Source organism: Bufo bufo, chromosome 5, assembly GCF_905171765.1.
Source record: "Bufo bufo chromosome 5, aBufBuf1.1, whole genome shotgun sequence".
NCBI lineage: Eukaryota > Metazoa > Chordata > Amphibia > Anura > Bufonidae > Bufo > Bufo bufo.
Window position 1 is genome coordinate 425,241,212 of NC_053393.1, and position 13,332 is coordinate 425,254,543.

General features: G+C 45.0%; 1 protein-coding gene and 1 long non-coding RNA gene across 4 annotated transcripts in view; both read right to left on the minus strand.

Annotated features, from left to right (window-relative positions):
- The window catches only part of DYNC1LI1 (dynein cytoplasmic 1 light intermediate chain 1), an 83,886-nt gene that overhangs the window by 23,704 nt on the left and 46,850 nt on the right, over window positions 1-13,332 (minus strand). For all 3 annotated transcript variants that reach the window (XR_005779215.1, XM_040433393.1, XM_040433395.1), the window contains exons 11-12: window positions 12,005-12,125; window positions 11,779-11,922 (exon numbers count right to left, since the gene is read on the minus strand). Coding sequence is in view for 2 of the 3 variants with exons in the window: in XM_040433393.1 (XP_040289327.1) it covers window positions 11,779-11,922; window positions 12,005-12,125 (265 nt within the window). In the remaining variant the exon portion in view is untranslated. The remainder of the gene's footprint in view (window positions 1-11,778; window positions 11,923-12,004; window positions 12,126-13,332) is intronic.
- LOC121002090 overlaps window positions 1-13,332 on the minus strand; it is a 432,454-nt gene that overhangs the window by 6,812 nt on the left and 412,310 nt on the right. The gene's annotated exons all lie outside the window — the stretch shown is intronic.

Consider the following 13,332-nt stretch of genomic DNA (forward strand, 5'->3'; position numbering starts at 1 on the left):
GTGGAATGCAGGGCCTTGTTGGTAGGTTGTCCCGGTTCTTCCAGAGGGCCGCTGCAGGAGTAGGGGTTGCAGAGCAAAGTGGATTGCTCCTCCCTCCTCTCGGTGCAAGTCCGGCGCATGCTGGCAACCCCGGGCTCATTATCCGTGTGCCGGTGAAGGAACCGCTTGAGGCAGTGGTAGGGGGCTTTCCCATGAGGGCCAGGGAGCGCTGCCAAAGTGGAGGAAATTACATCAGGAGTGATGCAGGCGTCGTACGATGACGCGGGTACCAGCGTCCTAACTCTGACGTCAGCACGCTGCAAAGAGGCAGGTTTAAAATGAAGAATGCTGGGGCTCACATGGTATCCGGCATATAGTGGATACAGCGCGACTCCTGCAAACAGCATGTCTCTACAAGCAGACAGTGATTCTACTCGCAAGACCACTGATGCCTCTAGGCACGGTAAGCCTCCTCCCTGTTGTTGAATAAGTACTTGTCACTAATTTTATCTATGCACAAAGGGGCTATTTCTTCTTAGGTGACGGTTTTGGCTTAAAAGTAATATCTGCTTAATAGTCTCCCTCAACATTATATTTTCTAGGGGAGAGAGATTATTAAAGGAGAACCGTCCCAAAAGAAGAAATGCACAATATGTAAAAAGGGTCTCCAGGCTTTTTCCAAAAAAGCTTTGTGCCCAAGATGTGCCAATAAGGTAGTCTCGGAAGAAACTCCTAACCTAGTAGAGAGCCTGAGGGCCATGATTAAAGAGGAGAGTGGAGCGGCGGTTGAAGAAAAGCTTTCGGCCATTTCTCCTAGAGCCTCCTCATCTAAGGTCCCTATCTTTGAAGAACAGGACTCTGACTTTGACGAAGGGGAAGTGTACTCTGATGCAAGCTCTGATATCTCAGAAAATGCTTTAGGACATCCACTCTTACATTGAGGATACAGAATATTTATTAAAAACAATCAGGGCTACAATAAATTTGGAAGAACCTAAAGAAGCCCTATCCGTGCAGGACCAAATGTTTTTGGGACTGGCAGACAGGAAAAAACTTGTTTTTCCAGTCCACAACAACATTAAATCCCTTATACATAATGAGTTGAAGGACCCAGAAAAAAAGACAACCAGCCTCCAAAATGTTTAAAAGAAAATATCCGTTTGTGGAAGAAGATTCATCTACATGGGACAGACCCCCTAAGGTCGATGCTCCAGTGGCGAGAATTTCCAAGAAATCCTCACTGCCTTTGAGGATTTGGGGTTGCTTAAAGACCCCATGGATAAGAAATGTGAATCTCTACTTAAAAAACCAGGGAGTCTTTAACTGCCATGTTAAGACCAGGAATTTCTGTCACTTACACAGCTAGAACACTACCCTTGTGGTTGGGTCAACTAGAAGATCACTTAGAGTCTGGCTCTCCCAGGGAGGATATTCTCACGTCCATCCCGATGCTTAAGCAAGCTTCTAACTTTCTGGTGGATGCCTCAGCGGACATTGTGAAGCTTTCAGCTAAGACGGCGGCTCTATCAAACGCCTCCCGCAGAGCAGTCTAGTTGAGGTCATGGTCGGGTGATACAGCGTCAAAAAATCGGTTATGTTCCCTGCCATGTGAAGGAGACCGTATATTTGGAACCGCCTTAGATGACATCCTGGAGAAAGCGTCTAACAGGAAAAAAGGTTTCCCTACAGAATTAAAATTCTTCCACCAGAGACACTCCTTTCGCGGCCAGAGACGTCCTAGATTTGACCCGAAGAATCCAGTTCTTTCTGGCAAACATCTAAGGGAAAAAATAAAGGCTTCCTATTCAACCCTGATAAATCCACCTGTCCTGTCCCCCAATGACGCCAGAAGTCCAGTGGGGGGGGGGGGGGGAGGGGGGACCAAAACAATTCCAGTCAGCCTGGGAACAGATTGGGGCCTCCCCTTGGGTACTCTCAACCATACAGGGGTATCGTCTAGAATTTCTGCAAATCCCTCTAGACAGATATCTGGTGAACTCAAAACTGAACAGAGAGAATCAGGAAGTGATGGACCAGCAAATTATTTTGCTTCTACAGAAAAACACCATAGTACAAGTCCCACTAGAGGAACAAAGAAAAGGATTTTACTCCTTAATATTCTTGGTCAGAAAATCAAACGGTTCCTTCCGAGCCATAATAAACCTGAAGAATCTCAACAAATACATTGTGTACAAGAAGTTCAAGATGGAAAAGATAAAATCAGTAATCAATCTCCTGACAAAAGACTGCTTCATGAGCACAATAGACCTCTTGGATGCATATTATCATGTGCCTATTCACAGAGGCAATCAGACATTTCTGAAAATCGCAGTTTGGTTCCAAGGAACACTGCATCACTTCCAATTTCAGGTCCTGCCGTTCGAACTTTGTTCAGCACTGAGAATCTTCACGAAAATTATGGCAGATGTAGCAAAGTTCTTCCACCTGGCAGAAATTTTACTGATTCCATACTTGGACGACCTCCTAATTGCAGCAAATCTACAAAAATCGGGTCTTCTTCCCCAACAAAGAAGGATTTTTCTGGGAGTACTACTAGACTCCAATCAGATGTCCGCGTTTCTTCCAGCCTAGAAACAGGAGGAATTAAGCAGCTAGATTCTAAGATTCAAACAGAAAATAGCCTCCATTTGGGAAATCATGACAATCCTAGGTCTCATGACGTCCACCATCCCTTCAGTAAAGTGGTCACAGGCCCACACGAGGCACCTTCAGTCCTTCCTATTACAGGTAAGGGACAAGAAACAAACGTCCTTCAACAAAAAAGTGAGTTCCAACGTGGGTAAAGGTCTCTCTGTCCTGGTGGACAAAGCGGTAAAACCTGTCCCGGGGGGTGGAATGGCGTCAAACGAACCAAAAAGCCATTACAACCGACGCAAGCAAGAAGGGTTGTGGAGCACACATGAAGGGTGCCATGAAGCAGGGGCTATGGAATACAGATATGGAGCAAGCATCTTCCAACAGGTGAGAGCTGAATGCAGTGTGGCAGGCCCTAAAAGCCATCGCTCCCTCAATTCGGTTGTCATGTGAGGATTCTTTCCGACAATACCAGCACGGTTGCCTACTTGAACAAACAAGGAGGGACGAAGATTGGATCTGTTACTCTGCTGGCAAAAAAGAGCTTTGTCTGGGCCGAAGAGAATTTATTCTCCCTTTCAGCGGTCCATGTAAGAGGAAAAGAAAATCTAGTGGCGGACTTTCTGAGCAGGAAATGTCTAAAAGAAGGAAATTGGAGTCTGAATCCGATAGTGTTCTATCAGATCTGTGCAAAATGGGGTTCTCCCAAAAAAAAAAAAAAATCAATTTGTTTGCATCAAGGGAGAACAGGAAAGTGAAGAACTTTTACTCAGTGTCCCTAAAGGATCGACCACTAAAAGTGGATGCTCTATCAATTCCCTGGCCCAGAGACCTACTTTATGCCTTTCCTCCGTTCTCGGTAATCCCCAAAGTACTAGCGAAAGTAATAGAAGAGAAAGCCCAAATCATATTAATAACACCTTTCTGTCCCAGGAGGGCTTGGTTCCCGGTGATAAAGAAATTGGCGGGGGAAGATTTCTGGTCTCTCCCTCCCATTCCGGATCTTTTGTCACAGGGTCCAGTTCTTCATCCCAGCATTCCTCAGCTCCGTCTGACCACCTGGAGGTTGAGAGGACCATCTTGAGAAAGAAGGGCCTTTCAGATGCGGTTATCACCACTCTGATGCACAGCAGAAAGCCGGTGACGTCAAAAATTTACTTAAGGTCCTGGGAAGCTTTCCTTCGGTTTGCAAAAGACACCTGGGACTCCATGTCACCAAACATCAGTCTGATCCTAGACTTTCTACAAACAGGCCTTGACAAAGGTCTGACAGTGAGTACTTTAAGGGTTCAGATTGCGGCTCTAAGCGCTTTTATGGGTACAAAATTAGCAGATCTGGATCTTATCAGGAGATTCTTTAAACGAGCATGTAGGCTATGCCCAAAATTCAGATCTTTTGTTCCTCCGTGGGACTTAACTTAAATCTAGTCTTGTCTGTTTTAATGCATTCCCCATTTGAGCCCATCACTAATATTTCCTTAAAAATGTTGACATTTAAAACGGCTTTTCTATTGGCCATTACAACGGCTAGGAGAATAGGAGAGATTCAGGCGTTCTCTATCAAGCCACTGTTCTGCCAAATCTCTATACCTTGCGAAAAGTCTATACCGGAAGTGACGCAGCCGCACCGGAAGTGACGAGATCGCCAAGGAATCAGCTGGAGGAGGGTGTGCGCGGCGCTGCGTAAGCGCACATCCACCGGCTTAGCAAAGAATTATTGCAGAGCCGCGATAGAAGTACTTCGTACACCACACGTGCGCACTTAGTGGTATAGAGATTTTGCAGCGCAAAATGTTTTATCACACCTCCCTACCCCTGAGTGCGCACGCGCCCACAAATCATCAGTTGCAGTTCATCCTTACCGGATACCGAGCTCACTACATAGTAGAGCTGAACTGCAACTGATGATTTGTGGGCACGTGCGCAATCAGGGGTAGGGAGGTCTGATGAAACATTTTGCGCTAAAAAATCTCTATACCCCTAAGTGCGCACGCACGGTGCACGAAGTACTTCTATCGCGGCGCTGCAATAATTCTTTGCTAATCCGGTGGATGTGCGCTTACGCAGCGCCGCGCACACCCTCCTCCAGCTGATTCCTTGGCGATCTTGTCACTTCCGATGCAGCTGCGTCACTTCCGGTATAGACTTTTCGCAAGGTATAGAGATTTGGCAGAACACCACCTTACCTAACAATATCAGAAGATAGGATCATTTTAAAACATGCTCCAGAATTTCTCCCTAAAGTTGTATCCAAATTCCACTGTCAACAAGAAATATCTTTTCCTTCCTTTTGTTCTCGGGCGAGGTCCGAAAAGGAGAAGTTGTTCCACAATCTTGATGTCAGAAGATTTGTGCTCCAGTATCTAGAGTCAACTAAGAACTTGAGAAATTCAAACCAACTTCTGATTCAGTATTTTGGACTTAATCCGGGGAAAGCAGCTAGCAAAGCCTCCATTGCTCGTGATGTATCATTCATGATGTATCAGTCATGTATCATTCTTTATGAAAAAAAGGAGATTTCTCCTCCGGATAAGTTAAGGGCTCATTCCACCAGAGCATTGGCGGCCTCTTGGGCTGAAGGCGCTGCTGCTTCTCTGGAGGACATTTGTCGGGCGGCCACCTGGTCTAATCCTGATACTTTCTTTTGAGCACTACAAATTAGATGCCCTAGCCAACCAAGACTTATCCTTTGGTAGAAAGGTGTTGTCGGCGGTTGTCCCACCCTGATGTTTTCTCTGTTATTCCTCCAGGTGGTGCCGTTTTGTAGGCATGGGGAAAAGATGATAATTACTCTTACCGGTAATTTGATTTTCCTTTAGCCTCCACAACGACACAAGGAATTTCCGCCCATTTTTACTCCTTATGAAAGATTTTCTGTTGTATACTCTTTCTGGTGCAATAGTTTCTTTTGTTGTACATGGAAACTAATTAAACTGTGGCATTAACTTCGGAGTCCTAGGTTATTAACTGGAGAAGGTAAGAGGGAGGGGGACTGATTTCACAATTGTTTCCTGTCCTTGAGAAGGCGGGGTAACCCTCCAGGTGGTGCCGTTGGAGGCTAAAAGGAAAATCGAATTACTGGTAAGAGTAATTACCATCTTTTTCCTTTTGTTGATCCAAGGCTCTGTTTCAGACCTATGATACTTTAGCTTAATATGCAAATTAGGCATTTGGCGCAATGAGGGTGTCACTATTGCTCATTACGCCCAAGCACTACTCTTTTTGTGGGCAGCTCCTTTCTCACTGCTTTGCCACTGCCTAGCCCTGTCAATCAAAGCAGATTAGGAGATTGAAACAGAAAGCAAAAGCTTGGTGACAGAGCAACGCTTGGGTACAACGAGAATGGGCGACGCCCCCATTGCACCAAAGCCCTATTTGGTGCTTTTAATGTTATTTGTATTATTTTTTTTTTATCTAGGATTTTGCGTTTCCTTAATAGCTTGAGGCTTTCTGTTCTGTCGAGATCACTTCTCAGCAGTCATCTCATTATCATCACAGGCAGGATTACAAGGAAAGAGACATACATATAAAATATTTTGACACAGTAAAGGGTATTGTCTGGGAAAACGGGTATTTTCCTCCCAGTGTGTGCTGCTGGACTGATTGGCGGCCAGGTAGGGTCAAACACCGGACTGGATCTCAGGTGCCGGTCCGGGGTTTTGGCAACACCTAGCTGCCTTTAAAAGACAGCTGGGATCAGCAGAGGGGATTTCTGTGTTGAGATCTGAGGCTTGTGCCGAGTTGGAGGGCTGAGACCCGGGTGTAGGGGAAACAGGCCTCCTAAAGCCTGCTTATGGACTTGACGTTGACGAGGCAGAACTACCAGCATTGTGTGAACTAACACCCAGGAGATAAGGTGACTTTCTTGCTTTATAAACTTTTCGTGTGTGTGAACAAACACCAAGACTGCAAAGTGACTTGCGTTTTGTGCTATACCTTATGTGTGAATAAATACTGAAGTTTAGCTTTTCAAACTGGTTTTTGCCTCTGTACTGTGTCCGCTTACCCTGCCTACCAGAGTGAATCCCTAAGAATATAAAATATTATATAAAAATATACACACACACACATAGGATCCACCATTCACAAGAAGTGATAGAGCTTATCTACTCCATCTCCCTGCACAAAGAGCTTGGTAGCTGCTGTAAAGTATATCTCAAAATGCTGTTAACACCAGCAAAATGGCTGCTCGTATAATAATGTGCAGAAAATAGAAAAAAAATAATCTACAATATAGGTAAATACATTCCCTTTGATGCAAACTAATACTACAACTAATTATAATGCATGTGGCTACTTGCAGGACCTATTCGACTACCCGATGTCCAGGCAGGACTAGTGCTGATGGACGATAAACATAGATTATATATAATTACTGGTTTCCAGATGGCCCTGCTTTCTATGTAAAGGTACTTTCACACTTGTGGCAGAGGATTCCGGCAGGCAGTTCTGTCGCCGGAACCGCCTGACGGATCTGTCAAAACGTGTACAAACTGATGGCATTTGTCAGACGGATCAGGATCCTGATCCGTCTGACAAATGCATTGAAATGCCGGATCTGTCTCTCTGGTATCATCCGTAAAAACTGATCAGACATTAAACTTTTTCAAATTTTTTGCGGTCTGAGCATACGCAGACCGCAAAAACGAATCCGTTTTGTCTGTACACTCGGGGCCGGATCCGGCATTAATTCATGTCATTGGGAAAAAATGCTGGCATTCTGGCAAGTGTTTTGGTATTTTGGACGGAGATAAAAACTGTAGCATGCTGCGGTATTATCTCCGTCCTGAAAAGGCAAAAAGACTGAACTGAAGACGTCCTGATGCATCCTGAACGGATTGCTCTCCATTCAGAATGCATTAGGATAAAACTGACCAGTTCTTTTCCGGTATTGAGCCCTGACGAAACTCAATGCCGTAAAAGAATAACGCTAGTGTGAAAGTACTCTAAAGCTAGTTTACACTAGCGGCAGGGGAGTCCGGCAGGTGAACAGCCTGTCTGATCCGTCCTGCTGCTAGTTCATGTGTGCCCCCGGACTGCCGCTCCATCCCCATTGACTATAATGGGGCGGGGGCGAAGTTCCGGTGGCAGCGCATGGCGAGAGGCAGCCGGACTAAAAGTACTGCAGGTCATAGTTTTAGTCCGGCTGCCTCTCGCCGTGCGCTGCCCTGCTGCCGCCGGAACTCCGCCCCCATTATAGTCAATGGGGACGGAGCGGCAGTCCGGGGGCACACGTGAACTAGCAGCAGGACGGATCCGACAGGCTGTTCACCCGCTGGACTCCCCTGCCGCTAATGTGAAAGTACCCTAAGACAGTAAAATGTCCCTATGTTCCCACAATGGTATGAAACATGGCTGTGCACAATCAAGTAATCAGACAGTCAATCACAACTAAGAAGAAGCAAAAATTCAGAGACCGGTGCCCCAGAAAGACGACTGTTTTCCAGACAGAACGTACATCAGCACCTTCCAATCGGAATACTGATCCCAAACCCGGGGCTAGCAATTTATTGCGCATTGTAAATTGGTCTCCAACTGTGTCCCTAGTGACAAAGCTGATCATTTATTATGTTTGCGTAAGCTGGAGGGAAGCGGTCAGTTTGATTAGTATACCACAATGCTGCTCCTGTGCTTCTCTCTGCTGCAAAGCTCGGAGAATCATACTCATATGGCTCCTTTACGCTGACCTTTGATTCCCCTATCCCCCCCCTGTTTTCCCAGAGGACTCGTGCCCCATCTGCAGTCCGGACGTCTGGTGTAAAAACTGCTCCAGCCCCTGACCAGAGTAGTTTTTTACCAACACTCACTCCTTTTTCCTGGTAAATGTGCTGGGGCCGACGTCCCTTCCATCGTCACTCCCAAGTGGTGAGGATGGTGTAAAAACACCCGTGTGACAAAATATTGACATTTAAGAAGTTGCAAAACGGGGTCTCGCAATTTTTTTTTTTACTCTTAAAGCTGGTGTAAAAATGTTCGTAAATGAGCCCCATAGTGCGCACACTGTGCATTTTAATACCTGAGTAAAGTGAATACTGTTTCCTGGTCCTATGGTAAGGAGGTGGATGGAGACTCCTTGATAATTGATGTGATGTAGACCTGTCTAGTGCCTCTCCCCCAGCACCGATATCAGGAGAAGCGTACGGCTCAAACAGTGCGCATTCTCTGGATCATGGCATCTGAGTGGTTATGTTCTAGGGGTTGGACAGGAAAACCTTTGTATTCTTTAGGCAAACTTCAGATTGTGGCACTTTTGGTGGATACTAGCTCCAGCCAGCCCGTTTGAGATATTGGGGGTCATTTAAAAAACTGGTGTAAAGCAGAACTGGTAGATTCCTCCTTTCATTTTCCAAAGGAGCTGTCAAAAATGAAAGGATCGATAGTGATCCATCTACAGAACTTCAACAGCTGCAGGCCACAAGATTGCGTACAATCAATGTAGTCTTTTGGACCACAGATGGAGCTGGGCTGGGTTTACACATTGCAGGTGAGTTGTCGAAGAAACAAAAACTGCATTGTAAAGGCTGCAAATGTTTCTTACTGCGATTTGCCAATGCATTAAGTGTCCACATAGTGTCCACAGGTGAAGGACATTTATTTAACATGTTTAACCTGTAAAAATCACATGGGCGATGTCCACTTCAGCAAACTGCAGAAACCACAGTAAACACGCAGAAGGTTTTTACCGTTTTATTTTACCGCAACCTGTTAACCCAGCCTGGTGCTGATCCAACCTCAACTAGCTGGGAGAATTAGAGACTATCCTTCAGAACATGAAATATGGGGTGATAGAAGCCAGCTAGTAATGCAGGAAAGTAAGGCCTCTTTCACTTCTTTGTGTCCAGGATGACATCCCTGACAAAGATGGTCAGTGGTTCACCTGTGAAGGGTCCGTGTGTCAGTTTTTTGCCCTCCATGTGTCACCCATATTCCACATGAAAATCACTGACAGTGGAGAGCGTTGAGTCAGTGATTTTCTGACCCTTAGGGCTCATGCACACAAATGTGTGCCACCCGTGACATGCATTGAGGACCGCAAATTGCAGTCCCCAATGCACATGCACCGTCCGTGTGACTATTCAACTTGAGAGCATGTTCTATTTTTTTGCGGTGCGGAGGCACGGACCGAAATGCCACGGAAGCACTCCGTAGTGCTCCCGTGGCCTTCCACTCTGTGCTCTGCACCATATCTTCCGGATTGCAGACCCATTCAAGGGAATGGGCCTGCATTCGTGAAACGGTGCGCACATGGCTGGTGCCCATATATTGCGGACCCGCTCTTAGCGGACTGCAATACGAGCATGGGCCGCCTAAGTTGGTGTGCATGAGCCTTTAGACGTTAATGGGAGAGTCTGGTCCCCATCAAGCAATAAAGTAATGCATGTCTCTGTGGTTTTTCCACTCATCCACGGTAAATGGAAAATCACTGATGTGTAAACAAAACACATTAAAATCAATGGCTACATGTACTGTTTGTGGAGAACACGGACACCACACGTCCATGGTTCACCAACACTTGGAAGAGGCCTTATTGCTGGATATACTCACAGCTAGCACCTATCATATATACCCATGTATCCAGAATAAGGGCTCATTCAGACGGCCGTATGCTGTCCACAAAAATGCGGATCCGTTTTTTTTTTGCGGATTAGATACTGTCCCATTCACTTCTATGGGGCCCTTTTCTTCCATTGCACAGCTCAGCAAAAAAATGAAAACATGTCCTATACTTGTCAGTGAATATCAGGACATGGCCCTTCTGAAGTCTATGGATCAGCAAAAAAAGAGAATGCAATCCGTTTTGCAGACCTGCTGAACTGTCCGCAAAAAAACGGATCTGCATTTTTGCAGACAGCATACAGCCGTCTGAATGAGCCCTAACTGCACTACATTGAGTCATTGCACAAAGAGTGCCTTTACTGTCCCTGACAATCATCAAATCCCTGAAATCACAACCCAGGAATGACCTGCCAACCTTCTATATAAAATCCAAAAGTGCCCATCGCAGTCAATCCAACCCAAACGTTCATTTTCCAGTTAAGAAAGTCATAGATGTAATCTGATTGACACCACTGCGTTACCAAGTCTATGGTGTGTCCAGCCACAATCTGACAACCCCTTTCACACTAGCATTTTTCTTTTCCGGCACCGAGTTCCATCATAGGGTCTCAATACCGGAAAAGAACTGATCAGTTTTATCCCCATGCGTTCTGAATGGAGAGCATTCCGTTTAGGATCCATCAGGATGTCTTCAGTTCAGTCTTTTTGCCTTTTCAGGACGAAGATAATACCGCAGCATGCTGCAGTTTTATCTCCGTCCAAAATTCCGGAACATTTGCCGAAATGCCGGATCCGGCATTTTTTCCCATTGAAATGTATTAATGCCGGATCCGTCCCCGAGTGTTCCGGCATAACGGTTCCGGCATTGTGGTCTGCGCATGCTCAGACCGCAAAAAATGTGAAAAAAATAAATGCCGGATCTGTTTTTTCCGGATGACACTGGAGAGACAGATCCGGCATTTCAATGCATTTGTCATACGGATTAGGATCCTGATCTGTCTGACAAATGCCATCCGTTTGCATACGTTTTGACGGATCCGGCAGGCAGTTCCGGCGACAGAACTGCCTGCCGGAATCCTCTGCCGCAAGTGTGAAAGTACCCTAACCGGAAATAACTGCATAAGGGAAAGACTCCTCTGGCAAGTGGAATGGCAACTCCCAGTTGTCAACGTATTCCTACATTTCTAGTAGGAATAACAGAGGAATGGCACAGCACAGAGTTCGAGGAAAAGATGCTCCAGTATGTTTGATTTATGGGGAAAGCACATATTTACCAAAACAGACAAGGCAAGATTGGGACTGCCCAGACATTTAAAAAGGCCTTAAAACCAGATAATAATGCTAAAAGAAAGAAAGAAATATTTCTCACCTAACAGATTCCCAAATCTGAAGCTTCCCTATTTCCCCATGGACTCCACTCCACAAGGACATGTGACCACTGCAACCAATCTCTGGGCAAAGCCACAGGGTATACGTGAGGTATTATTCTTTTAAAGCACTCGGATTATTAAATGGCTGTAACCCCCCCTTAAAGTGCACCATCCTCCTCCTTGTATTACATTCTTTAATAACCTATACTGAATCTTTCCCAGTGAGGTATCTGCTATTCGCCCACCAATTTATTTTGAGACACAAAAGGTGGAGTACCTGTTTTTTTGGCAGCTGTTGGCAAACCATTACCCCCTGAATTGCCGGCAGGGCTGCCTGTACCGCCAGGCCCGGGTGCCCCAGTTTTCTTGCTTAACAAGCTGTTGAAGAAATTCGCAAGCACTCCTTCACTTGTTGTCCCAGCTGTGAGGAAAACAGAATGAAAATGGTTAACGCAAGCGCCTTTCCATTTTAACACCATTCGTCTGCTGAAGCGTGCAGATACCTTTCATATTGGGGTCAATTTTCTTTGTGCCAGCAGGAACTGGTGACACGCTGGCCACATTAGAAGTCCCTGATCTGCTGGGTGTCCTTGGAGAGCCTCCAGGTACCCGAGGAGATGCGTCCTGCAAACAATGTGAAGAAGGAGTAAGCACAATATTATCATTTTATTAAATGTCATTAAGGGTCCATTCACACCTCCGCAATTTCGGAATTGCAGACCCATTCATTTATGAGGCAGCGCGATGTGCTGCCCGGATCCGGAATTTCGGATCCATACTTCCGGGTCCGCAATTCCGTTCCCGAAAAAATAGAACATGTCCTATTCTTGTCCGCAATTATGGACAAGAATAGCCATTTTCTATTAAGTGCCGGCGATGTGCGGTCCGCAAAATGCGGAACGTGTTTTGCGGATTCACGAAACGCACACGGACGTGTGAATGGACCCTTTGACTGTTGCTGCCTATATTATGTGTCCGTATCTATATTACATTTTAAAAAAAAGTCCCAAAATGGAAACTTTTTAAGAAAATACAATATTGCAAACGTGGGACAAACATCTGTTCATTCACCTAAAAAGTAGCCATACACGTAGTGATAACACAATACAACGGTAACTTACCACTGACAAGAATTTATCGTTTCAGAATAAGCCGCAATCACCAGCATCAAATGAGTGAAAAACAGTGAATTCTCATACTTTTAATCTCTGTTAATTGCAAAAATGAAGCGTTTTTATAATAGGAGTGCCCGTGATTTACTAGTAAAAAATGTGAAAACTGGAAATACTCATAGCACTCAGTTATGCTAACAAATCGCCAACGGACCTGGCTGGTACACGAAAACGGGGCAATCTGGGATAACGGCAATTTTGATTCTTTTTTTTTTTTCTCCTTGTGGCATTCACCGTGCAGGATAATATGCATGTTAACCCCTTAGTGACCATCCTGCTTTGGGCCTTAACGACCAGGAGATTTTTTTTCATCGTTGCCTTCCAAGAGCTATAACTTTTTTATTTTTCAGTCTATGTAGACGTATGAGGGCTTGTTTTTTGTGGGACAAGTTGTAGTTTTTAAATGGTGCCATATTGAGGTACATATAACTTACTGATTTTATTAACTCTTTCTGGGAGGGAGACGGGAAAAAATAGCAATACTGCCACTGAGATTTTAAGTTATAAGTTTTGTGGCATAAATAACAATGATAATGTTACTCTCTGGGTCAGTACGATTACAGAGTTACCAAATACATATAGTTTTTTCGGTTTTGTAACACTTTTACACAATAAAAAATATTTTTCCTTTTTTTCAAAAGAAAATATGTTTTTGCATA